Raw genomic sequence first — 27,974 nt, 5'->3', positions numbered from 1 at the left:
GGAGCCGCCTGGGCCTGCGGGAGCCGTGAGTATTTCCTGTGCGGTGGGCAGCCGCCACCCTTCTCGAGGTGGGTGAGCCTGGGCCAGGTTGGGTGGTAGGTCAGCGTCCCTTGTCCAGGCTTGGGACAGTTCAGGAGGTTGTGGCTTGCGGCATTCAAGCTCCACCGCTTTTGAGCCCAGTGTCGGCCCTCCAGCTCTGGAAACAGGTCCCTCTAAGAGCTGAACAAGGTGCTATGGTGTAGTGGAAACAAAGGCTTCAGATTCCTGGTTTGAGGGTTTAATTCCTGTTTTTGTAGGGAGCATTTCTGGGCCTCAGTTTCTTCATCTGCAAAATGGGAACGATAATGCTTCCTCCTGGGTTGGGTGAATGGATGTAGTAAGACTACTGTGTGAGCACTCATTGTGCTTGGTGCTTGGATCCTCTTTCCTGCCCTACAAGTGAATTGAGACTTACCATCTCATAGACGAAGACACTGATACTCATTGACAGCCACCCATACTTACAGATGTCTTCCATGTGCAGGCCCATTCAGGGTGCTGGGGACAGAACTGTGAAGAAGACAGGCAAAACCCCCTCCCCACATAGTGTTCCTGAGAAATTCACTAGGACTCTGTTACTTGAACCCACAGCTAGGAAATGTCAGAGGGAGACGAAATCTCAGCCTTTCTGATCCCTAGTTCAGTGCTCTTCTGTAGCCCTCATGGCCTCTCCATGCGGGCTGGATTCTGTGGGGTTCAGTATATATTCCCATGCATTCAGAAGCTGACATAAGTAAAGGGTCACTGACCCGGCTCCGTACTGCCCTCAGAATGGGCTGCCAGATCACTTGGTCCCTGAGAGAAGGTGACCACGTGCCCAGCAGTAGTTGGGTCTCAAAGAGGCTGAGGCAAGATACTAAGTATGGACCTCCTGGATAGGGCAGGTCTCAGGTGGTGCACTTCCAGGAGAAGTGAAGAGACCCCACTGGGGGTTTCTTCTGTGATGGGTACAGCCTATTAGGGGTATGGACACTAGAAATATTTTGAGTTTGTAGAGTTGGTCTTGTGAGGTCTCCTGTGGTCCCTTCACCCAGTCTGTACTGCACAGACTACTTCTGTGGATGTTGTTGGGTTGCTGGATTTTATAGCCCTGAGACTTATTTATTTGCCTCACACACCCCACAGCCTTTTCCGTGTATGTCTGAGAGTTCCTAGAAGGAATTATAGAATCATGGGCCCAGGGGAAAAAAATAGAGAAAGTTCAACTCCTGCCTTTAAGTTAAAAAAACAAAACAAAAAACCTGTTTCACAAAGAAGGTGCTTTCACCTAATGGGTGTCCTCATGAGAACCTCTTGAAAACCCACATAAACCTGATCCCACATAGTGTTTCAACCCATCACTTAAGAGCAGGAGTCTCCCAAACAGCAGGCTTCTGGTGTCTTTGTCCTGTGTCCCGTGTTAGGGTTATACATCTCTGATTTCTATCAGGGAAGACTGACACCAGTACTGACTATAACCTGTGTTCTGGCTACAGTGCACATCCACACCACAAGGTGTAAACCAGACTCCTGGATGGACAACTTGATGAACCTCACACCATGCTCATATCCACATTATAACCACATAAATTAGAGGAGGGGAGGATTTTGACCACGACTGAAAAACATCTTTCTCAGGTCATGCTTGTTGCATGCTCCATGATGCTCACTGATGAGTCTATGCATTAGCGAAAATATTTTTTGCCTTTAATAAAATTTCTTTAATACACTCGTTTCCTCACTCTCCCCAAACAATTTCATCACTGAACAAATTGTCGTGGATTAATGTGTGGAAGGCTCTGGACTAGGTTAAGTGAACATCTCTGAAAGCTCAGAGAGTCAAGGAGAGAAAAAAGTCCATTGACACTTATATCTTATCAAGCCTCCCAAGTAACTGTAAATCTGAGTTTAGGGTCTTTTAGTTGCATATGACAAAACCCCAATTAGCTTGGCTTCAGAAAAAACAAAAACAAAAACAAAACAAAGCCCTGGCTGGTATGGTTCAGTTGGTTGGAGCATCGTCCCATAACTGAAGGGTTGCAGGTTTAATTCCCAGTCAGGGCATGCCCCTAGGTTTCAGGTTCAGTCTCTGCTCTGGGCACATACAATCCCTAGTCCAAGCACATATGGGAGGCAACCTTTCAATGTTCCTCTCTCACATTGATATTTTTCTCTCTCTCCCTTCCTCCTTCACTAAAAGCAATGAAGAAATGTCCTTGGGTGAGGATTAAAAATGATTAAAAAGCAGACTTTTTTTTTTAATTCGCACCCAAAGACATTTTTTCCTTGCTTTTAGATAGAGAGGAAGGGAAGGAGAAACATCGATGTGAGAAAGCATCAACTGGTTGCCTCCCATATGCATCTGGACCAGGATCTTACGCACCCAGATAAGGCATGTGCACCCGACAGGGGACCGAATCCTCAAAATAGGTATGTGCCATGACCAGGAATCAAACCATAACTCTTCAGTTATGGGATGATGCTCCAACCAACTGAGCCAGACCTGCTCAGGCGGATTGTTTCAAAAAAGTCTATGGAAAACAGCTTGAGGCATGACTAGATCCAGGTGCTCAAACATTGCTAGGACTCCATCTATGTCCATTCCTCAGTATTGCTTTCCTCTGCGTAGGCTTCATTATCAGGCAGGTCTTCAAGTTGGTGGCAAAGATGGGTGTCTGCAGGTTCAAGCTTAATTGCCACCAGTTTGGCATCTGAAGCAGAAAGGGAAGCCTCTGCCTCGATAGTGCTAGCAACAGTCCTTGGATTGATTCTCATGGGCCTGTCTTCTTTGAATCCATTTTAAACCAATCACTGTGGTTAGGGAAATAGGAGGCTCTAATGGGCCCAGCCTTGTTCATAGCCTTTGGAGCTAGGAGTTGAGGTCAAACTCAACCAAACTGAACTTCTTAAGGAATTAAGGGGGTTGGTTGCATGTCCATGTAAATTTGTACTTAATGCTACTGCACCATATACTTAAAATGGTTGAAATGGTAAATTACCATAAATAAAATGGTAAATTTTATGTTATGTCTATTTTAGCACAATTAAAATAATAAGTAAAGAAAAGAAATAAGGAAAGAAAGGTGTGGTTTCCTCAAAGGGAAATTAAGGAATTATTATCAGAAGGAGAAATGAATGTGGGTAGGCAAAACCAACTGATCTCCAGAGCAAATGGAGTCAGGCGCTGAGACTAAATCACATGTGTCTTCTCACTTTAATGCATGAGTGGTTTCAGACTGAACAAGGGAATAAAGGAGGAAGTAGAAACCTGTCACAGCTCTCACCAGCAAGGTGGGTAAGAAGAATGGGGCTGGTACTCATAATGGGCTAAATGTGGCTACAAAGCCCTAAGGACACAGGGACTCCCCACCTCCACACACAACCCAGAAAGCTGCTTTGGTCAGGTGCTGTGACAAGTGCTCCAAGTAACTTTCTGTTGCCAAGGAAGAAAGAGAAGAGTGGGGAGGGAGCTTCTGCTCAGGAGATAGAACTGGGGCTCTGTCTTTTCATCCTGGCTCTTCTCAAGCAGGACTTGCGTGGCTGAGGCAGCCCAGCTCCCACACTGACCAGCAGGAGCTCATCTTGGAGCACACATCGTGTTCTCCAACAACCTCATGTCACTCATTTTAGATGTCAGGCTGGACACTGGCTCCTCCTGATCCTCCCTACTGTCACTCCTCTCCTTGTGCAGCCACGATCCCACAAGTCTCTCCTGCCTTTCCAGTGTCTCTTCTCAGTGGTCCCACCAGATGCCAAAGCTGAGACTTTTCCCTCAGCCTGCAGGGTCAGTGTCAAGTGGGCCTTTCCCTGCCAGGCCCTGGGCCACCTTCTTGAGCTTCCAATATGTTAATGGCCTCCCTATCATTGCCCGGCCTGGTACCCTGACCTCATGAGACTCCCTCAATGGTCTTTCTCTTGTTCTAGGTTCTTGCACCCTCCCTCAGTCCCTAACCTGAAGCTTCCATATTAGTTAATAATACTGGCTTCTTATTTTCTTCTAAACTCCCAGTTTTCCTAGGCTTTCTGGCTTCTTTGCAGAACCTATAAAGGCCCTCATCTTTGTTTTAGGTTCACTCTTTGGTGTTGACAGGTTGCCTCATCCCCAGCGAAGACCGTGGCCCCATGAACACTCAGGGGTGCTATTCCGAATATCAAATACCACATCGAACAGGCACCGACTGATCAGAATTGACATTTTCATTAACAGCAGGGTCCTGGGGACTCTTGCTGAGTTGGTGTTACCTCCTTAATTGCTAGATCATGGTAGGGGCCTTGGGAGTTTTGAGAGGGTAGCCAGGAAGCTGGGGGGAGGGGGTTGCTTATGAGGTAGCTATTTACCAATAAATATATACTTATGCAACCCAGCTGAATATTCATTCAATGTATATTCCTTTCAGACAGGTACACATTGAACACCTACCTAGGCCGGAAGTCAGCTTTGGTTTTGGCTTCACTGCCTGCAAGCTATGTGACTTGAGCAATTCACTTTGGCTTTTTCAAGCCTTGGGTTTTCTTATCTGTATAATAGAGATAATAAGCAGGGACTAGAACATAGATACTTGTACACTAATGTTTATAGCAGCATTTACTTATTGTGACCAAAAGGTAGAAACAACCCAACTGTCCATTGATGAGTGAATACATAAACAAAATGTGGTATAATCATATAATGGAATATTATTCAGCTGTAAAAAGGAATGAAATTCTGATACACGCTATAACATGGAGTGGCCTTGAAAACATTGTGCTAAATTAAATAAACCAGACACAAAAGGTCAGATGTTACACATTTCCTCTTATATGATTCTACTTGCATGAGGTACCTAGAATAGGCAAATATATAATGAAGAAAGGATAGTGGCTACCAGGGACTGAAGGGAGGGAAGAATGGGGAGCTACTTTCAATGGGTACAGAGCTTTAGCTTGGGACAATGAAAAAGCACTGGAGATAGACAATGGCAAAGTTGCATGACAATGTGAGTGTACTTAATGCCCCTGGAAAGGGGTTAAAATGGTAAATTATAAACATATTTTTTTCACAATAAAAAAAATGGACGTAATAATGCCTATTATGTAGAACTATGTTATGAGAATTAAATGAGATCAAATGCCTGTAAGAAGCCTTTGCAACCTCAAATGTTCTTATTATTAACCAACAGCATTAAGTTATAATCCAATTGTCTTGGATTCATTCAAGGCTTCCCTAAAAATCATTATTTTGGGAATAGGAGGGGATATTCCTCTATGATTCAAATAAGTTTTAGAGAAAAAAAATTAGCTTTAGAATAGCCACCTTGCCAGTACAATTTGAGGGATTTTGAAAGGGCAAAATTGCCTCCCCTACCACCCAGAAACTATACCCTGAAATTTTATTATTTTTTATCATTATCTATATAAACACCCATTAAAGTATAGTGCATAAAAGAGGATATCGATCATTTACACTTCAGTGTGAACTGCTTTCCTCCTATTTCCTTACTATTTTCTGTCTGAAAATAATAAGATAGTGATTATCCAATTTTTAAAAAAATTTTTTACATGACAGAAATATTTTCCCCAAATAAAACACGAGTTAGCAATCTCAATTAAATTGAGATTAAATTAATTAAATTGACCCAGAAGATTAAAAATGTAGGAACTTTTTTGTAAGTTACATCACTTAGGCTGGCCAAGATGGAGGCATAGGTAGATATACTCTGCCTCCTCACACAACCAAAAGGACAACAGATTTAAAAACAAAAAATAACCAGACTTCCAGAAAATCAAACTGTATGGGAGTCTGCCCACCAAGGAGCTAAAGAAGAAACATTCATCCAGATGGGTAGGATGGGTGAGGACGGACACCCAGGGTGGAGAGGACACATGTCAAGGCAGCGGCTGCAGGAACAGGCAGTTGAGGCGGCGGCTGGTGGACTGGGCGATCCCACACTTGTGTGCAAATAAACCGGGAGGAACAGCTGGGGAGCAAGACAGACTGCACAACCCAGGGCTCCAGTGAGGGAAAAGAAAGCCTCAAAACCTCTGGTTGTAAAAATCTGTGGGGGTCGCGTAAGTGGGAGAAATTCCTAGCTTGATAGGAAAGTTCATTGGAGAGACCCACAGGGTCCTAGAACGTACACAAGTCCACCCACATCGGCACCAAAAGGGCCCAAGTTGCTTGTGGGTAGTGGGAGAAGTGACTAAAACCTGGCTGGGAGCTGAGCAAGTAGCATTGTTCCCTCTCGGACCCTTCCCCCACACACGGCATCACAACTCAGCGATCTGGGTTGCCCTGCCTTGGCAAAAACCTAATGCTCCACCCCTCCTAACAGGCACATTGAGACAAAGAAATATGGCCCAAATAAAAGAACAGCTCAAAGCTCTAAAAATAGAACTAAATCATGAAGAGATAGTCAACATATCAGGTGCACAGTTCTAAACACTGGTAATCAGGATGCTCACAGAAATGGTTGAGTATGGTCGCAAAATGGAGGAAAAAGTGAAGGCTATGCAAAGTGAAATAAAGAAAAATATACAGTAAAGGGAAGGAAGCCAGGACTCAAACCATTTGGAGGAGAAGGAAGAGATGAACATTCAACCAAAACAGAATGAAGAAAGAAGAATTCAAACAAATGAGGAGAGGCAGAGGAACCTCTGGGACATCTTTAAATGTTCCAACATTAGTATCATAGGGGTGCCAAAGGAGAAGACAAAGAGCAAGAAATTGAAAACTTACTTGAAAAAATAATGAAGGAGAACTCCCCGAATCTGGCCAAGAAAATAGACTTCCAGAAGATCCAGGAAGCTCAGAGAGTGTCAAAGAAGTAGGGTCCAAGGAAGCACACACCAAGGCACATCATAATTAAGTTACCCAAGATTAAAGATAAGGAGAGAATCTTAAAGCAGCAAGAGAAAAGGAGACAATTATCTACAAAGGAGTTCCCATATTAGACTACCAGCTGATTTCTCAAAAGAAACCTTGCAGGCAAGAAGGGGCTGGAAAGAAGTATTCAAAGCCATGAAAGGCAAGGAACTACATCCAAGATTATTCTACCCGGCAAAGCTATCGTTTAGAATGGAAGGGCAGATACAGTGCTTCCCAGATAAAGTCAAGTTAAAGGAGTTCATCATGACCAAGCCCTTTTTATATGAAATGTTAAAGGGACTTATGTAAGAAAAAGATGAAGATCAAAAACTATGAACAGTAAAATGACAACAAATGCACAACTATCAACAACTGAACCTAAAAAATGAAAACAAAAACAAACTAAGCGAACAACTAGAACAGGAACAGATCACAGAAATGGAGATCAGAAGGAAGAGGGAGGGGAAAGAATGGGGGAAAAGGTACAGGGAATAAGAAGCACAAATAGTAGGTACAAAATAGGAAGAGGAGGTTAAGACTAGGATAGGAAATGGAGAAGCAAAAAAACTTACATATATGACCCATGGACATGACCTAAGGTTGGGGCGTGCAGGGGAATGCTGGTGGGACAGAGGGTACAGAGTGGAGGGGAATAAAGGGAAGAAAAAAAAATGGGACAACTGAAATAGCATAATCAATAAAGTATATATTTAAAAAAATTTTTTTAAATCACCTAATATACATTCTGGAGTATTTAGGGAGAAGTGTACTGATGACTGCAATCTGTTTTGAAATGCATCAAAAAAAAGATGGATGGAAGGATGGTTAAAAGAATAGATGAATAGATATGTGGTAAAAACTAATAAAGAATTAATAGAATATCTACATGATGGGTATATGAGTGACCACTATCATGTTCTTTCAACTTTGCTATATGTTAAAAAAAATTTTAATAAAAAGGAGGAAAGTTAAATTACTAACAGTAGCTGCTCATATTCATTTTAATAAACATAAAAATTAAAAAATTAAAAATATTCTATAGGTACCATAACTATCTATATTATACTAGCATATTATATGCATTATTGAACTACTAGGCTGTGATGAGGAAGTGACACATCCACTGGGCCTTGAAGGATGAATAGGAGTTAGACAGTTGGAGAAGACCAGGAAAAGGGCCTTTCCCACAGAGGGAACAGTGTGTGAAAATGCATGATTTAGTCAAGGATAGCAAGCATCCTGGGTGACTGGGGCTTGTGGTATTGAAGTTGAGCTTTACTGGACTCAACCACAGACTGTATGAATTGCTACTCTAACATGCTGTAGTTCTATGGCCTAAATTTTGGGGAGTCTCAATTTATCACGTGTAAAATGGGGATGATAATATTTACCTGCTATGGTTTTGTGAGACCCCTATTATGTGTAAAGCATCTGGCATAGCACTTATCCCAAGGCAAGCATCCCATTAACATTCGCTCTTACAATTAAGGGCCTGGAAAGCTATCTGGGATCTTGAGTACTTTCCCATTGAGCTGGTCAGTAATCAGGAATCCATATCATTTAATTCCTCAGTTGAGCTCTTTCTCAAGAACCAAGGTTGAAGGGGTAGGGGTGATATATTTCCACTCTGGGCAATAAGCCTCAGTTATCACCTGTAAGCCCTTTATTGCCCATAGTCTTCCACACCCCAAAGTCCATACCCTGCAGCTCACACAGACGGGAGAAGGTGCTACAATTCCTCGGTTTTATTTATTTTAATACCAGCTCCCCATTTGCACAGAGGAAGTCTACCTTTCCTTTAATTCTGACACTACCTGTCTAACTAATGAAGTCCACAGTACATCCTTATGTTGACAAAGCTTTTTCACACACATCTCTCATTCAGTCTCAACGCACCCTGTGAGGCAGGCAAGTCAGGTATTATTGTCACTAGTGGCCACCACTGGGATGAAGTGACCAATGAGAACAAACCCATGACGCTGTAAGCAAATGACAAGTTTGGTTGGGTGCCTATCCACAGATACGTGGGCCTCTCGTACACAAAAGTGACACCACAGAACTACCACCAGCCACATAAGAACAAGGTGTTATCACCCCAGGGGAGCAGATTTGCACTTTTTAAGAACTGTGGCCAGATGCAGCCTGTGCCCATGAATTAGAACTAATAAAATGACCTCTGTTGGTTCTAAGGGCTGACCCTGACCACAGAGGGAAGCCAGCTGACTCATTTGTAGCCCCGAGGAGACAAAGTCGAGCAGGTTAGTGCTCAAAGAGACACTCCACACACTGGCTGTCCAGAGTCTCAGCGGGGAGACCCCAAGGGAAGAAGAGCTGCTGTGGCCTCCAACCTCCCTCTAGAAAGAGGCAGAGTCTCCCCCATCCCCATTCAAGATTCTTCTCACAAGGTAGGGTGGAGCCTTCAGGTGGGAACAGCACTTGGAAACCATTACACTGCATTCTCTGTGGCACCTTGTTTTTATCATTTCATCTCTCTAGCCTGACTATTCTCACCTCCAAAGTAGTGGTGGGTAGTCCTTTCAGAAATGCTACAGTTCTTCCCCCAAAGATGGTCAGTTACTAAATTCGAATGATAGTGCATTTGCCAAAAAAGACACATGTGACAGAACTGGCCTTTCTCACACAAATTCCCAGGACCATATATTTAAGGAGAATTCCAACAAATTTAAAAGACTACAACTCCTCACTTATTTGTCCAGGCTTAGAGAGGGAACAACTCCTAGAGGCAAATGTCAAGGGACCCCAATAGTACAACCAGCCACTTACAAAGCAGTGAGTTCCCATCCTGGGTGTGTTAAAGCAAAGACAGGTTGACAGCCTGTGGGGTATGAGTATACTTTAATAATGACAAAGACTATTGTTTGAGCATTCTTTTAAAACTTGTCTGAATACATTAACAACCTTGCAACACAAGCATTATGATTCCCATTTTGCTGGGGAGGAAATAGAGCCCAGGAATTTGGGTGATGTTCCCTGGGTTTGAGTCGGGGTTTGAACCAGGCCATTAACCTGTTCCATCTGTTCCCTTAGCCTGGATTCTTCACCTTTTACGCCTCCTTTCCAGGGGCCGGGCTAAGAACATGCAAAAGTTCTTTGGCTACTCCATTTCCTGTGCTGTACTTTACATCCCCATGGCTATTCTGTAACTACCAATTTGTACTTCTTAATCCCCTCACCTCTTCACCCATTCTCTTCCCCTCTCCCATCTGGCAACCTTCTGGTAACTAACTTCTTTTCTCTTTCTTTTAAGATTCTCTCTTTATCTTTAATCTTTGGCCTTTTAATCATGATGTTTCTTGAAGTGGGCCTCTTTCATCCATCATAATTGGGACTCTGCTCTTCCTGGACTTGCATTCATTTCCTTCAGCAGATTAGGGAAATTTTTTGTCACCATTTTTTCAGATAGATTTCCAATTTTCTGCTCTTTCTCTTCTCCTGGTACCCCTAAACGGTGAATGTTGGACCTCTTAAAGTCCCAGAGGCTGTTCATACGATCATCATTTTTTTTGGATTCTTTTTTCTTCTTGTTCTGCGTGGTTGTTTTGCTTCCTTCTATTCCAAATCATTGATTTGATTCTTGGCTTCATCCATTCTACTGTGGTTTCCCTATAAATTGTTCTTTATTTCATCTAGTATAGCTTTCGTTTCTGACTGGGTCTTTTTTATGCTGCTGAGTTCCTCAGCATCCTTATAAAGAGTGTTTTGAACTCAGCATCTGATAGATTGCTTATCTCCATTCCATTGAGCTCTTTTTCTGGAGTTTGATCTGTTCTTTCATTGGGACCATGTTTCGTTGTCTCCTCATTTTGGCAGCCTCCCTGTGTTTGTTTCTATGTATTAGGTAGAGTTGCTTTGACTCTATGTCTTGGTAGTGTGGCCTAATGTAGTAAGGGTCCTCTAGGCTCCGGTGGCACAGCCTCCCCTATCACCCAAGCTGGGTACTAGAGGTACGTCCATTGTGTGGGCTGAGTACACCCTCCCATTGTAGTTGGGCCTTGGTTGCTGTTGGCAGATCGATGGGAGGGATTTACCGAGGCCAGAAAGCTGCAAGGACTAAAGACTGGCTGTGACCACACCAACTGGCACTCTCCACAGTGGATCAGCTGTGCAGGGGCAGGGTGGTGGTGCTCCAGCATGGTCTGTAGCTGTCCACTGGGTGTGTTGGCCCTGGGGTTTCCTGGGTAATACAGGTCAAGATCAGCTCTGACCTGTGTTTTGCCTGATGGCTGCTATGTGTGCTGGACTGGAGATTCCCAGGTGTAGCCAAGCTGTGACTCTAATCTGGCTGCTGCTAGGATTCACTGAAGCCAGCCCTTGCTTATTTGATAGGATTTAGAAACCAAGAAACTATGTTATGGAAAAGCAGCTTGGGTGGGCCCATAAATTGGGTGGGGTAGAGCCTCTGTGGATCTCCAAGGTGGGTCACACAGGGTTAGCCAGGTTGATGGAGACTCAGATATGGCACCAGCCTACCAGCTCTGTAGGGGTAGGGCTCAGCAGAGGGACAATGGCCTCTGCTCACCCCAATGCCAAATACTTCAGTTCCTCCTTGCATGCCACTGGTGCACTTCAAGCTGCCACCCAAGTGCTGGAGCTCAGAGAGAGCAATTCTGAGGAGGTGAGTCCATGTGTGGGTTCCCCACGAGAAACTGCTTAAGGCTCTAGCAGCCTCCTCCACAGACTCAATCCCTGCTGGTTTTTGCAGTCAGGAGTTGTAGGGACTTATCTTCCTGGTACTGGAATCCTGGGCCGGGGGCCTGATGTGAGTCTGGGACTCCTTGCTCCCAAGACATCCCTCCTGAATTTTTATTCATGTGGTTGTGGGGCCAGCCCGTTTGGCCTCTGATGTGGTTCCTTCAATTCCATAGTTGTCAGACATCCATTCAACTTCATTTCTGACATTCCTGAGTGATGGTTGTTCTATATTTTAGTTGTAATTTTGATGTGGTTGTGAAAAGAGGCAAGCCACGTCTGCCAATGTCACCATCTTGACTGGATGCCTATCAAAACTTGTTTTCATCATTAGTCAATGGTATTTTGTTCTTCCATTAACTCCAAACATGGCCATTTTAAGCACACCCACAAAAATTTCACTCTAAATACCTATAAGAAATTCTCTATTTCAGTGAATTGATTCTATTATTAAAACTTGTTTTAATACAGTAATTGAAGTGAGTTGTTGGAAAATCAGATAATACAAAGAAATAAAAATACGGATATGGAAAAAGTATCAAGTGCATTCTCTCCACTGCTGAGATTCTGGTGTGGATCCTTTCAAATACATTCTATGTATATGCAGGTGCTGCATATTCTTTTAACAAACTTGGGATGTACTATACATTGTTTTGCCCTTCTCTTTTTTTCTTAATAATATTTTATTATGAACATCTTTCCATGTCAATAAATACATGGCTACCAAAGAATTTTTTATTGCAGCACATTATTCCTACCATATGGTTGTAATATAGTGTATCTGGCCAATCTTTCTATTGTTGGACTGACTTTAAGATGATTTCCAATTTTTAATTATTATTACTAACATTGCAATAAATATTTGTGTAAAAATACACTTACATACATTGGTATTCCTGAGGATAAATTTCTAGAAGTTGAACTACTGAGTCAAAAATAATTTACATTTTCAGTATCTTCGATAAATTTTGCTAAATTGTCCTTCAGAAAAAGTGTGTCAATTTGCTCTCCTACTTGCGGGATATGAGACAGTTTTGGGGAGATGGGGACTCAAAAGCCATTCTGTCTTCTATATTTTAACAACTTCATCATTAAGAAAGAAAGCCAGGAAGTAAATAATGAGGGCTGAATGCCCACATCACAATTCTAAATGCTCTGTCCCTCGATCTTCAGTTTGCAAATTCTTTTTTAATGTGCCGCCATTCAAATGTAGATTCTTTGCAAAATATAGGAATGCATTACTTACTTTGACCAAAGAATAGAACTAGTTCTTTACTTTTATTACATTTTTTTCTATTTATTTTATGTGTAATTCCAAAATCATAATTAAAATAATTTTTGGGTTTAAAGGCATGCATTTTGGACAGTTCTCTAAACAAGATAGAGAAATGGTCAATAAACATGTGAAAAATGCTCAATGTTATTACTAATTAGAGAAATGCAAATGAAAACCACAAGGAGAGAGTACTTCACACCTACTAGGATGGCTATAATAAAGACAACAGAAAATAACAAGTGCTGACGAGGATGAGAAATTGGAACATGAGTAATGTTGCAAACATCATGCCCCTTTTCCCTGGGGTGTCCAGCCTTTTGGCATCTCTGGGCCACACTGGAAGAAGAGTTGTCTTGGGCCACATATTAAATACACTGCGACACGTAATCACAAAAAGAAACCTAACGATGTTTTAAGTAAATATACAATTCTGTGTTGGGCCGCATTCATAGCCATCCCCAGCCATGTGTGGCCCATAGCCACAGGTTGGTCACACCTGCTTCAGTGTATATTTTTCTAAGAACAAGGATAGTCTCTTATACAACCATAGTATACAATGGTCAAAATCCAGAAACTTAACATTGATATAATATTATTTCATCCATTATCTGCATACAGATATTGACAAGTATCCCAGTAAGGCCCCCTATGTAATTTGCTCATTTGGTTAAAGAGGTGCCTGCCAATTTCTCCACTATAAAGCTACTTTCATGTATGTAAAATTAAGATACTTTAAGACTATATTAGTATTTTGTTTCCCAACAAACTTTCACTCTTTAGTTTTATCATTCCTTGATGATTCTTGCCTGTAATTAAAAGGCACTTTGAGAAATGCATTCCTCAATTCAGATTTCAGCCAGTTTCTCTAGTTTTCAGGTAGCATCATAAAGCTTGCATGCACATGAAGTATATCATGTTCAGTTTTGTCCTTTGTGTTTAAGCTATTTAAAGTGCACAAGTCCTGTTTTAATTAGGTTCTTTTTGTTGGCAACACTTGGGCCAGCCACTGGGGGTAGTGATGGTGGCGAGGGGCTATCCTGAAGAAACGCAGAGCTTGGAAATGGACCTGGCCCTGAAAAGAGCCATCAGAAACCCTGAGGCAGCCTCAGACCCTGCTCTCTCCATCCTCTCTCCCAGCTGTACGGTCCACCCCTCGTCACTCTTCGGTTCCTTCTCTGATCCCTGGCCTTTGTTGACTGCTTCCTTATTTTCTATTCCTATGCCTTGTTATCTGTCTCATAGTTCCTATTCCTCAAGGCAAAATCCCTTAAAAATTCAGCTCCACTTTCTCTCTCTGTGCCTCTTAGCTCCAATATTCACTGCTAATTACCTAATTCTCTTCCTTGTCTCTATGCACTGGGATCACTCATAGAGTGCTGGTTGCCGGTTAGAACTGACCTCCCCTGTCAGGCGCTTCCCCACGATTCTGTCACGTAGGTGGAGGTGTTGGTGAGGTCATGTGCTTCTCCTGAGGCCTAGCTCTGCAGAGGGTCTGGGTGTTATGGACAGAGCAGTTGACCTGGACAGTGCAAGTTAGTACATCAACCATATTTCTTGAACTGCAATCAGGACACATGGTCTAACACCACGTGCTCTTTCCACATATGAGAAGCTGTCTAGAAACTCTAGTTTGCATGCCAAAATGTTTAAATTTCCCAGATATTTTAAAGGTTTATGTGTATATGCATTTTCAATTTGAAGTTTACTGAGCACATTTCTTAAAAGAATATTTGAAAAATATATATTCCTATAAATTTGGGGACAAAGGATTATTACAATTTCCCCTCTCCCTTTAGGAACTCCAACAATTATCCCATTTTCCTCATTTTTTTAAATCTTAAAAAGCTTCAAATTACAGAAAATTTAAAAGAAAATACAATACTAAATTTGCCAGTTCATAATATTTTGCTTTAATTTTTGTCTCTCTCCATTTGAAAGTAGGTTATATAAACTGTAAAAATCATGAAATTTCAACCCTGAAATATTCAACATACATTTCCTGAGAATAAGGGTACTTTCCTATATAACCTAAACGTTATTTTCATACCTAAGAAAATTGGTAATAACCTGATAATATCAACTGTTCAGAATACCATCTGAAAACACATTATTTAGTACACATGTACATTTCCCCAATTGTCTCAGATTCTTCTTTTAGAGATTTTAAAAATACCTAAAATCCACTCAAGGTGCATGCATTGGACCTGGTAACTGTGATTCCTAGTCACCTATAATCAGAATCATACACACACGCGCGCACACACCCCACACCCCATTTCCACTTTCTCTGTTTTTTAGGCTTCAGGGCAAACATTTTTTGGCTAGGGTACTACCAAGAGAGAGCTCCGTGTTACCTAAGGCATCACACCTGGAGGCTCAAGATGCAGGTGGTCTTGCCATGGGAAATACTAAGTTTGAACATTTGGTGAAGATTGATATCACCCTAATTTTTTTGCAAAAAATTAGAGACCAAAGCTGCTTGCCTGAGGCTTTCAGATACTTCTTGGTATCAGGAATTGTTTGAAGTGGTCACAGTCTGGGGTTTCTGTTCTTTGTTATTTATTCTCTGTGGTCTGTGACCAGCTGCCCTTCAGTTTCTCCCAGTGTCCCAGGTAGGATTTGCTCTTTTATTTTTAAACAAAGGCAGCCGCCCTTCCCATGGAGCCCTCTGTCTAACACCTGTGTCTTTCGTGTTCCGGGGTCACCAGCACACATCTACACCCGCAATTTGTGTACACTCTGCCTCTAGAGAGTCCCTCCCCAGAACTAGTTTATAAACGTTTATTTCTACCACCAAATGCCTCTGGGAGTTGCCCACTTTCTGCAAAGACCTCTTTCTTTAAAGATTTTCCAGCCCAACTGAGGAGAAAATTCTAAATTATGTGCTGATACATGTATTGTATAACACTCTTAACACTAATAGAGCCATTATCAAAAAGTTTGTAGTTCTGTTCTGGTGGCAGCTGCTGTGGTGAGCAGTAGCAGCCAGGGATGGTGGGGAGGTGAGAGGAAGGTGCCCCTGGATATTAGAAATTCATCATTCTTTCCCAAAAATGATTCCCAAAATCCTAACAAAACAAAATCAAAACTCAGATCAGCGTTACTCATTAGTATTCCCAAACTTTGAGTATGAGGAGATCTTTTTATGGACAAAAATACCTGATAGCTGTGTTTGACTATCAGTTGATTAAGATATTATATCACAAGATGAAGCTACTTGAAATTAACAATCCTTTTAAAAGAGAAGTTATATTTCATTAATACAGGTAAGTCTCCATACATTAAAAAAAAGTGGTATACATATGTGCTTAAGTGTCAGAGGGCCTGACAAAAAAGGGATGCTACAGCACTCCTCAGCTATTTTGATGGAAATTTCAGAACTTCAAGAAGCAGAGACCAATCAAAAGATTTCACATACCCTTTCTTCCCTGCCCATTGCAAAGCAAGTGTCACCCACATGCCCCCTACCCTTGAGCCACTCCTAGGCCTGCATGTGGCCATCTTCTCCCATTCAAGCATCTTGAGCCCAGAACTGATGGGGACATGGGACATGGGATGGGCATGGAAGCGCTGCCGTAGGTTACAGCCAGGCCACAAGAGCAGGGTCAGGAAGCCCTTTCCAAAAGGAGTAAATATTCCCTTCCCTTTTATTGTTTCACACAGACCATAATCGATCAGTCTTCTTATAACTTACTTGGGTCAATGAAGCAGGAGTTTCTCCCTATTATTTTGTGAAAATATAAAAAGCAAAGAAGCATAATAAGTAAATAAGAGGTGAACAAGTATAATTTTTTTAAACAGAAGAATTTTTCAGCCAATATGCATTCTTCTTCCTCATGTAGTCTTCTCTCAGAATACAGTCTTGATTCATGCTATTTTTATGAAATGAATCTGTTTTCACCACTTATTTGTTATGACCAGATTAAAAGAGAAAAGCCAGACAAAAAGCCACATTGTCTTTCTACTGAAAAAAGGAATACTCTTTATAGATAAGAGGCGGTTAAGGGGTTGAAAATCAGGTTTCCATGATAACCATGGTCTCAAGATTAATAGAATGTATAGTCTCAAGATTAATGAGATGTCATTGAGCATTTGACATCTTAATATTTCAAGGACTTCTTAAAAAAGAACCATCAAGGACATTTTGTGATGACTGGACACAAACAGAATAGTTAGAAGACAAAGAAAAAATATAAATGAAACACTAAGAGGGTTTCACTTTGACATGAAGTAGGATTTATAATCTTAAAATCTCCAAGTCAAATGTGTTACAGACACAATACAGAATCTTGTCTCCTACCAGCACCTGGGTCAATTGTGCCCTGTCCTTCAAAGCTTTAGAAGCTCACAGTCCCTGGTGTTAGTGATAATCATAACAGCAATGACTGGATAAAAGGTATATGTAGAGAAGCTTTATAAAAATTGTTAAATGAGTGAAAGAATATAGGATGTATAGACTGTACATCAAAGAGAATAGGATTTACCATTTACTGCCTCCATTCTTGGAAGGAAATCTTCGACTTCATTATCTGGTTCAAAAAGAACAGATACAAGCAGAGTCTGTTAATGTTATCTGCTTCTCATGCCAGGATTTCAGGTCTTATATGGAATATTTTCCTAATGGTCACCCAGACTAGAAGGACACATAGTTCTTATTCAGCCCCTACTTAAAATGTGAGTTGATTTGTACTTCCTTTGTGTTGGCTCCATGGCTTCCCCAGTGGGGAAGTTGGCTTACCCCGTTGGCTCAGTGGCATTCCCCATGAAATTAAGAACCATAGATCCAAGTCCTTTTAATTAGAATGAGGGGAAGTTCCAGGTTCCCTCATTTAAATTTTTAGTGTCAAACTGCCCTGTGTGCCCTTCATCATAATTGTTTTCCCTTTCTCCGCCAAAAAATGTATCTAAGATGAGTGACATTTGGCTTAAAAAATGGATGTATTTTTCAGAAGATGTCAGAGAAAGAGGAGTGAAGTGGGACAGTTACTCTTTGCACACTCAAGCTTAGACACTCTCATACAGCTAGAGATACTGTTGAGTGGTCGTCACCCAACTGAGGCTGAGTATGGATGGAAGGAAGTAGCTTTCCGCTACTTGTGAGGGAAGTAGCACACACAAAAGAGACTTCATGAAATTCCCCGGTGATACTTGGCATCCAGACTCAGTGGTGTGACTCTGAGGAAGCCTTCTGCAGCTACACACTCCAGGGGGTGTTTCTCAACTTAAATTGCTATTATTTTGAGCTTTTTATTTCTTCTTAGAGTCATTACATACTTTTTTGTTTAAGTAGTTATTTATTTTAGAGAAAGGGGAAGAGAGGGAGAAAAAGTGGGAGAGAGACATCGATGTGAGAGAGAAACATACATCGGTTGCCTCTGGCACATGCCCTGAGTGGGGACCAAACCCATAACCCAGGCACGTGATCTGACCTGACGGGGAATCAAACTGGCAACCTTTCGGTTCATGGGTCAAAGCTCAACCATCTGAGCCAAACCAGCCAGGGCCCTCTTTTGTTTAGTACTATTTCAATCCCATTTTCATTTACGTCATTGTATCAGTCAGAGTCCAACCAGGAAATAGGAAGACACAGGTTACTTGAAACTGAGGAAATTTAGTCCAGGAAATTGGCTACACGTGATGGAAGAGGCTGAGATGTCAACCAGACAACAGATAGTCATCCCAGAGAACAGTAACTTCAGGAAGTTGTGACCTCCTCTAGGTAGAATGATGATAAAGGAAGGAGAGTGTTACCAGAACCTAGGAGTGACCAGAAGAAGCTCAAGGACTTCTCTGTTCAAGGCAGAGAGAAAGGGAGAGAAATACCCCAGATTCTCTCCCTCCTTCTGCCTTCTAACCTCCCAGTAGTGCCTCCCATTGACCAAACCAGCTGGAGGCCAACTGATAAATAGAGCCTGGAAATACAGCTTCAGATGTTAGCCTCATGCAAACCAGGACAGGGTAGGGGAAAGGTAAACCACGGATTTGAGGACAAACAGCTCTCAACCAGCTTAGTCCTCTGTTCCCAGGATTAACCTTGTTCTGGAATTTATTAATGTAGAATTTTTAATCCAACCTTCCTTCATATTTTCACATATTTAGTTGATATAATGATATATTCATCATTTTTCCTTCTTTGTGTACATGCTAAATTATGCTGGCAATTATATGTAGGAATAACAAAGCATATAGCCATCAGCTGTGTTTTGAACTCATAAATAGTAACTATTTATCAGCTACCTTCATAGTTAACTAAACACTTTCATGTATACTATTGTATGATTCTCATTGCTATTATCCTCATTTTGTAGAAGGATTAACTGAGTTTTGGAGACATTATGTGAATTGCCCAGGGACAAATAAGAAATACAGGAACCAGAATTCAAATCCTGGTCTGTCTGGTTCTAAACTGCATAATCTTCCCATGCTCTCTCATGACAGAAAGAGTTGCCCAGAGGGTATAGCAAGAGTTTTTCTGGGCTATTTGACTAAGTTTAGGAAAAAGAAAAAAATATGTTTTAAATTTTCAAAAATTGTCTTGTTGACCCAGAAATTAGAATTACACTTTGGGCATAAATGACACTGGGCCTATATAACACTCCAGTCTAAAAGTTACATTCTTCCTAAAGAAAATTGCACTCTCTCTCTGAACATATCTAGATTCATTAAAATGCATTTTCAGCATTTTAATTTATGGGGCTGGCTGTTCTGGAAGGATCAGTGTCACAACAAGAAGTGCTATCCCAAGTCTGACAGAGATGGTGAAGGAGGAGAGGAGGGAGCAGGTCCGTGGCTATCTCCCTACCTCTCCTCAATAAAACACAAAACAACCCCTGAAATTTGAATGTCAGATAAACAGTGATTTTTTTTTTTTTTTTAGTATAAGTGTATCCCAAATATTGCATGGGACATACTTATACTAAAATGTTATTTGTTGTTTGTCTGACATTCAACTGGTATCTTGGAATTTGCTTAGTCCAGCGACGTTATCTCAAGGTGGGCAGTGATCCCAAGGTTTCAGGTGTGTGCATGTGCATTGGGAGGATTCTGAGAACAGGAGCCCATATGGCTCTGTTTTTACCATCTGTGCCCTGCACATGCCATGAGGTGGCAACTCCTGCACAGGTGCAGAAGCAGAAGGAGGGCCTAGGAAGAGGATTCCGAGTATTGGGCAAGTACTGATGAATTCTAAATTGGAGGTTCCCTCTGTGGTAAGGAGAGCTGATCCTGATGTGAAGAGAAGGTTGAAGTTGATTTACCTGGTTTCACTTTGCTTTCCTGTTAGTGTGTTTTCGCTGGTAAGTATTCAAATCTGACCAGGAAGTTAAAATTAGCCCTAGAGAGTGTGTAAATGTGTTCAAAGAAAGGGAAAGAGGAAGGGGCCCTAGATAGCCAAGATGTGTCAGGCAGAAGGGTCCGTGGGATAGGTGAGGAGGTTCGTGTTAGCACTGGTACTCCTGGCCCAAGAGAAGACTGAAGAGCAGACTCTGTGGCCTTTCCAGGAAGACATCAAAGAGAGGATGGGGCAGTCCGAACGCTGGGGCCAGGCACTTGCCTCAGATTCTGAGGGATGCCAAGCTGGAAGGGATTCTGCTGGGCTATAAACTCTCCCACAGGGTAGTCAATTCAACAGCACCTGCAGTGAGAGAAATTAGTCTGGCTTCTCATCGTGGACCCCAGAGAGGGTGATCTGCTGGCTGTTTCTAGCCCTGCCACTAAGTTGATCTTGAAACTTGAATAAGCCCTTTATTATCTCTTTGTGTTCACCTGTAAAAATGTGATGGTGGAAGGTATATTACATTTATATTATGGTTCCTCTTAGCTCTGAAATCCTGTTGTTATATGTAGAATCTTAAGCTTTCTCCTGACTTCTGTTCCATGTGCACTGGCCAGGTAAGGGGACTGGTAATTCCACTTCAACAATAATCCTTATTGCACTAAAGATTGCTTTTTCATCTTCCCCTTAGTTGCTCCCTTATCCAGGCAAAATGTCAAAATCCTGTTTTCAAAGGGCTATACTCAAAAGCGTTAACCAGTGAGATCTACTCTTTTTTTAAAAGCCTCATGTCAGCAAAACATTTAGTAGCTCTATGAGACCAGAGGAAATGATTAATACTTCAATCCCTGTTCACCATTCATTCATTCAAAACGTATTCACTGAGCTCAGGTGATACATCAGGCAGATTTGAGCTTTGGGAAGAAAACTTCAGCAGCAGAAAACTTCATCAGAACAAAAGACATGCAAACTCTAGGTGACCTGAGACCTGGTTCCTCAAATCCTTTGTTTCTCATTTCTGTTGCTTGACTCTGGGGAGTTTTGGTGTTCAGCCACCTGTCCATCAGATGGTAGAGGCAAAATGAAAATGAGTTCTTACTGACAGTTGCAGCAAAAGGTTAAAAGTATTGGCTAATTTGAGTTATATAAAGACTCTATGGGCTTCCACCTGCCTGTAGCTGTGGACTTCCAAGACCAGACATAACTGGGAACGGGCAGTTTCTACTGAGAGTGCAAAGTAGCCCTCTGGGACATCTGTCCTTCTCTTACGCGCTTCTTCCTTGCCCTCTGTCCACAGTGCTGCACTTGAGATGGAGTTACTGCCTCTTTGGCTCTGCCTTGGTTTTCGCTTCTTGACAGTGGAATGGAGGTACTGCAGTGGAATGGCCACAGCTGCTTCGCAAAGGGGCTGCAAGTCGGTGAGTTTTCCCAGGAACCCTGAGTCATTTATTGCTCCTGTCCTGACAAGGTTTGGTCCATTTGGATGGATTGCCAATCAAGGAGGGCAGGGAATGAATGAATCTTAATCACTCTGTACCTACCCAGCATGATGCCATGTGCAACCTGCTCTTTAACCAAAGATTAAGATGATGCCTAGGAAAGGCTCTGCCCCACCTTTTTCATATCCCCTAAAGACACAAGGCCCTAGAGACAGGACTAGATTAGCCACCTGGAACAAAAACACCGTCTTAAAAATCTGGATGATTGAGCTCCACTAATGCTATCAGAATCTGATAATAGTGGGACCTATTGAAGTCAGAGACGCTCTGCTTCAGAGTTTGTGTCTGAGTTGATAGCAAATACTTAAAACGCTGTACTGAAGGCCCTGGCTGGGTAGCTCCGTTCGTTAAAGCATCCTCCTGATACATCAAGGTTGTGGGTTAAATCCTCTGTCAGGACACATACAAGAAGCAACCAATGAAAGCATAAATAAGTGAAACAACAAATTGATGTTTCTCTCTCTCTCCCTTCCTCTTCCTCTCTAAAAAAAGAAATCAATAAATAAAGATAAAACTAAAAAAGCTGTACTGAAGAGCATGCTGCCCATGTGCATTGTACTGTAACATCCTTGATGGCACTTAGGTTTAAGACAATCCAGGAAGGAGATACCTGAGCCTTTGTGGTCTACTCTCTTCAGGACTTTCTGCCTATATGTGGAAACAAACTGGCTTACAAAAACTAAGTACATTTCTAGAAATTTTCTACTTTGCCTGTAACTCAGTGATACAAAAAATCTGCCTGAGAAACACATTTTCTGAACATTCCTTGAGCCCTACTATATCCCGGGCACTGGGAAGACAAATTGGATGTCAGGGTTAATACTTATATTCAAAAGTGTGTACTTAAGGCTGAGGAATCTTAAAATCCCAGCGGGTTATAGTTCTTAACCACTTTTAGTAAATTCTAACCACTGCACTGTAGTGTACTCCAGCATGGGGCAGAGGTTATGAGCCAGACCAGGTTTAAATCTGAGTTCCACACTTACTAGCTGGTGAGAAAGGGGTCACCCTGTTTCTCAGTTTCTGCATCTGTAAAATATAGAGGTAATGATAGTACCAACCAATAATACCGTAACACTGGTTTTTATGATGATTAAATGAGTTAATGTATGTAAAGTGATCAGAACAGTGCCTAGAACATAGTAAGTGCTATTGGTATTATTGATTATTGATGTTGTTACTGTTGTTGGTCTCTGCTACACAGATTTCCATTGTTCTCTTACAGAGGCAATGAAAGGTTAAATTTGCAGAAGCTAATTCAAGAGTTGCCAGTCATAGGAAGAAGAGGGAATGAAGCATGAGATCTCTGGTCTTTCAGGATTCAGGCTAAACTCCCTGCCTGACCCTCTTCTAGCCTGGTGGGCAGGACTGGGGACTTCGCTGCCAGTGAACCCAAAGGGTGGATTTCCTGTGGCTTTTCTGAAATGAGGGCTGAGGGTTTGAGAGTCCAGATGCCCTCCATTGCCCCTCCTTGCCTTAGCCATGCGATGTTATCATAAGCTGGACATCATGAGGTCTTCTTGGGTTCTGATGGTCCCTTTGTCCTTTTGCAGCACTTCAGTGGGGCCAGGAAAAATTGCAAGGGTGTGACCCCCACAACTGCCACAACTGTGGTGAAGCAGGGTCTCACACCTTTAGGAAAGCCCCTAACCACAACATTCTCCAGAGAGGCCCTGTGCAGGGGAGACCAACACTTACTCAAATAAAGAAATACACCTGGTTTCTGTATGGGAAGATTTAATTTTGTAAATGTGTCAGTGCTTCTGCTAGGTACTCCATGATCATAATGCAGCCCCAATCAAAGTTCCAAAGACTTTTGGGGGTAAGGGGAGATATAGAAGGAACTTGACAAATTCATCTGGAAATGAGAACTCTCAATGCTCAACAGTAGATTAATTGATTAGTTCATGCTTACCATTATAGTTAACATTTATTGAGCATTTATATGCCAAGTTCTGTGTTAAGTGTTTTACATAAATAAGCACAATGAATCCTTATTACAAAAAACAAACAAAAAAAAACCCCCAAACACACACAAACCTATGAGAAAGTTACAAGTACAATTTCCATTTTACAGGTGGAGTAATGAAGATCCTAACTGGTTAGGTAACCAGACCAAGGTCACCGATTTGTTAAAGGGCAGAATCAAGATAAACTAACCCTAGAACTCTTGCTCTTAACCACTGTTCTGTTATGCGATGTATAGACAGTTGCTAAACAAAATGTGATCAAATTTGTTTTTATTGCCAAGGCAATATGTCTCTCACATATTACTAGAGTGGAGGTGAGGGAAGAGTAGATTACTGAATAATTTGTAGAGTGCAGTCGCATTTAAAAGTTTTTTTTTCAAGAAAACATAGGTAATAACTTTAGGAAAGTCCAGAAGGAAATGTAACAAAAGGTTAGTGGTGTTTCTTTGAGGGAAAGGCTGAGGTTACAGAAGAGTTTAATTTTCTGTATTTTTATATTGTATAAATTTTTAATTATTAGAAGGTGTTATTTTAATAATCAGATAAAGAAGCTGGGACTGTGAAAGGTTAATTCTTTGTCTAGGGTTCAAAGCTAATACATGGCAGGGCCGAGACTCCGACCTGAGTCTGTCATCTCTCCAAACCTGAGATTCCTCTTCTCTATAAGGATTTTTCTCCCCTTTTCCATTACTTCTCTTGCCCGCTGGGGTTGTGCCCACAATTTTAGGCCATCACAGGCCTTGTCCTTCCGGTCAATCTGTGCAAAGGAAAGCCATTGCTCTCCTATTTGTCGCTTAAAACTTTTTTCCTGCACACCTAATTAACATCCTGTAGCTGATTGTTTTTGCCAATCTTGTAAGACATTGGGCTGAGTTTATCCTGAGGCTTGAGTGACTTCTGCAATGAGACCAGGATCATCCCATCCCTCCTGCCTCCTTAGGCAGCACAACTGTGGGAGAACAGCATCCAGGAAAAGTTATGAGTTGGGCATTAAGAGCTCTGGGTCTGGTTCCAGCTCTGCCATTAACTCTCTACGTCTCTCCCGACCCCACTCTGTGCAGTTCAGGGTGATGATGAGCCATGAAGTCCTGTTAAGCTGGAATATATGTCAATCCAGAATGTAGAGGAATATCCCAGACAAAATTTCTTTGGGTGAAATGAAGATGCCACTGCACTGCCAGTTGTTAGGCAGTGTCCCTGTTAGACACATAGGTGTTATGGTAATAGTGTTCACAATGCACTAGGGACCGATTGCATTAATAGTGCCCACTGTGTGTGAGGCTCTGTGCAGCCTCTTATCTAGTCTCACTGCAATCCTCTGAAGCGGGTATTATCTCTACCTCCATTATTTAGAGGAAATACCAAACTCAAACTGAATTGTTTGCCCAAGGTCACATGGAAACAAGTGTCAGGGGTAGGATTCAAACCCCCTTGGAGACCTGGTCCTTAGTCCTCATAGCTAAAACCAAACTACAAATAACAGTTGTTACCACTCAGCGCCTAATAGACAGGTGCTCAGATCTTCTCTAAAATGCTGTGTTTTATTTATTTATTGCTTTTTTAAAAAAAATCCTCATATGTGGGATATGTTCGTATTGGTTTTTAGAGGGGGGGGGAGAGAGAGAGAGAGAGAGAGTAAAGAAGAGAAAGAGAGAAACATTGGTATGAGAGAGAAACATTGATTAGTTGCCTCATGTACATGCCCTGACTGAGGATCAGGCCTGCAACCTAGGTATGTGCCCTGACCAGGACTCAAACCCACAACCTTTCTGTGCACAGGAAGATGCTCCAACCAGCTGAGCCACCTGGCCAGGGCCATGCTGTGTGTTTTAAACAAGGCCTGAAACTCAGCTCCTAGTTGACTATTTTAGTGTGAAGGTAAAGAACAAAGAAAAGTTCCCTTTTTTCCTACAGTTTCTGATCCTTTTTTAAAAAAAAGGTTGTGATCTCTAGAGTCATTCCCAAAAGTTGCAGGAACAGTTTGATGAATGAACTAAGTTTTTGTACCCAGACTTCTGCCTCTGAGGCCTCCTCCCTGCTGACCACTGTGTTTTTAAACCTAGGTGGATGGCGTTGCTGACTGTCGAGGGCAGAACCTTGCTTCAGTGCCCAGCCATCTCCCTCCCCACTTGCAGATGCTCATCCTGGATGCCAATCCTCTCAAGACCTTGGGGAATCATTCCCTCCAGCTTTACCCTCTCCTGGAGAGCCTCAGTCTGCACAGCTGCCACCTGGAGTGCATTGGTCGCGACACCTTCCGGGGGCAGGCCCACCTGCACAGCCTGGCACTGCCTGACAATTCCCTCTCAGAGAGCTACCGGGAGACGGCAGCGGCCTTTCACAGCCTGCAGGCTTTACGGTGGTTGGACTTGTCAGGAAACTCCTTGACGGAAGACATGGCAGCCCTCATGCTCCAGAACCTGTCTTCACTAGAGTCTGTGTCCCTGGCAAGGAACACCATCATGAGGCTTGATGACTCTGTCTTTGAGGGCCTGGGGTACCTCAAGGAGCTGGATTTGCAAAGGAACTACATTTTTGAGATTGAGGGTGGAGCCTTCGATGGCTTGACTAAGCTGAAACACCTCAACCTGGCGTATAACAACCTCCCTTGCATTGTGGACTTCAGCCTCACACAGCTCCAGTCCCTCAATGTCAGCTATAATGCCCTGGAATGGTTTCTGGCATCAGTGGAAGAGGCTGCTTTTGAGCTAGAGACGCTGGACCTCTCTCACAATCAGCTGCTGTTTTTCCCACTCCTGCCCCAATCCAGCAAGCTGCACACCCTGCTGCTGCGGGACAACAACATGGGCTTCTACAGAGACCTGTACAACACCTCATCACAGCAGGAGATGGTGGCCCAGTTCCTCCTTGTGGATGGCGATGTGACCAACATCACCACAGTTAACCTATGGGAAGAGTTTGCTTCCAGTGACCTTGCAGATCTCCGCTTCCTGGATATGAGCCAGAACCAGTTCCAATACTTGCCAGATGGCTTCCTAAAGAAAATGCCTTCCCTCTCCCACCTGAACCTCAACCAGAATTGCCTGATGACACTCCACATCCAGGAGCATGAGCCCCCAGGAGCGCTAATGGAGCTGGATCTGAGCCAGAACCAGCTGTCAGAGCTGCACTTGACCCCGGGGTTCCCTGGCTGCCTGAGGAGCCTCCGGTTGTTCAACCTGAGCTCCAACCAGCTTCTGCGTGTCCCTACTGGCCTTTTCGCTGATGCCAATAACATCACTACAGTTGACATGAGCCACAACCAGATCTCACTTTGTCCCCAGCCAGCTGGCTTAAACCATGTGGGCGCCCCCAGCTGTGTGGATTTCAGGAATATGGCATCTTTGAGGAGCCTTTCTCTGGAGGGCTGTGGGCTGGGAGTGTTACAAGACTGCTCATTCCAGGGGACTGCCCTCACCCACTTAGACCTGTCTGGAAATTGGGGGGTTCTAAATGGGAGCATCGCCCCTCTCCAGAATATTGCTCCCACCTTACAGGTCCTGTCTCTCAGGAATGTGGGCCTCAGTTCCAGCTTCACAGAGTTGGACTTCTCTGGGTTTAGGAATTTGAGGGACTTGGATCTGTCAGGAAATTCCTTGACCCACTTCCCAAGGTTCAGGGGCAGCCTGGCCCTACAGACCCTGGATCTCCGCAGGAACTCCCTCAGAGCCCTTCCCCAGAGGGCTGTTGCTGTGCAGCTCACGACAAGTCTGCGGGCCATCTACCTCAGTCAGAATCCGTACGACTGCTGTAGGGTGGAGGGCTGGGCGGCCCTGCAGCATCTGTCCCCCATCGCAGACTTGGCCATGATCACTTGCAACCTCTCCTCCAAGGTCATTCGCCTGATGGACCTGCCCAGAGGCGTGCCTCAGGACTGTAAGTGGGAAAGCGTGGACATGGGCCTGCTGTACCTTGTGCTCATTCTCCCCAGCTGCCTCACCCTGCTGGTGGCCTGCACTGTCATCTTCCTCACTTTTAAGAAGCCTCTGCTTCAGGTGATCAAGAGCCGCTGCCACTGGCCCTCCATATACTGACCTGGCTACAATTTAAGGTTAGAAATTTGGTCTGTGTGTGACAGATACTTTCTCAGCCAGATTTCAAGATCTGATACAGAAGACAAGTCTGATGAATTGAGCTTTAAATTAAAGTATAAAATGTTTCCATTCCTTAGTCACCCCAAGTTCTTCCTTCATCATTATGATTCGTCCTTATCATCCTGGTCAAGTATTTATTAATTGACATTGTACAAAAATAAAAAAACATATCTCATAAAAAAATTTTTTAAATCAAACCCAGCTTGTGTGTTTTCTTTCTTTAATGTTTTTTTGTAATTTGACTGAGGCTATTTTTCAGTGCCCTTTCCTTGATGACATCCATGGAGCTG

The 27,974-nt window shown here is 42.7% G+C and overlaps 1 protein-coding gene across 1 annotated transcript; it reads left to right on the top strand.

Annotated features, from left to right (window-relative positions):
* Positions 1-27,770, top strand: NRROS (negative regulator of reactive oxygen species). Its single transcript, XM_054575135.1, has 3 exons — positions 1-25; positions 21,419-21,539; positions 25,654-27,770. The coding sequence occupies exons 2-3, from the start codon at positions 21,432-21,434 to the stop codon at positions 27,622-27,624; spliced, it is 2,079 nt and encodes a 692-aa protein (XP_054431110.1). The 5' UTR covers positions 1-25; positions 21,419-21,431; the 3' UTR covers positions 27,625-27,770.
* The last annotated feature ends 204 nt before the right edge of the window (positions 27,771-27,974 follow it).

This window comes from Pteronotus mesoamericanus, unplaced genomic scaffold, assembly GCF_021234165.1.
Source record: "Pteronotus mesoamericanus isolate MK-2021 breed Mesoamerican mustached bat unplaced genomic scaffold, CSHL_Meso_final contig_27, whole genome shotgun sequence".
NCBI classification, from domain to species: Eukaryota; Metazoa; Chordata; class Mammalia; order Chiroptera; family Mormoopidae; genus Pteronotus; species Pteronotus mesoamericanus.
Note: the sequence above shows the minus strand (reverse complement) of the source record. Positions and strands in the feature narration are given on the sequence as shown.

Coding starts and splice junctions, on each gene's coding strand:
- NRROS (XM_054575135.1), top strand. CDS start 21,432: ATGGAGTTACTGCCTCTTTGGCTCTGCCTTGGTTTTCGCTTCTTGACA. Junction 21,540..25,653: donor CGCAAAGGGGCTGCAAGTCG/GTGAGTTTTCCC, acceptor TTTTAAACCTAG/GTGGATGGCGTTGCTGACTG.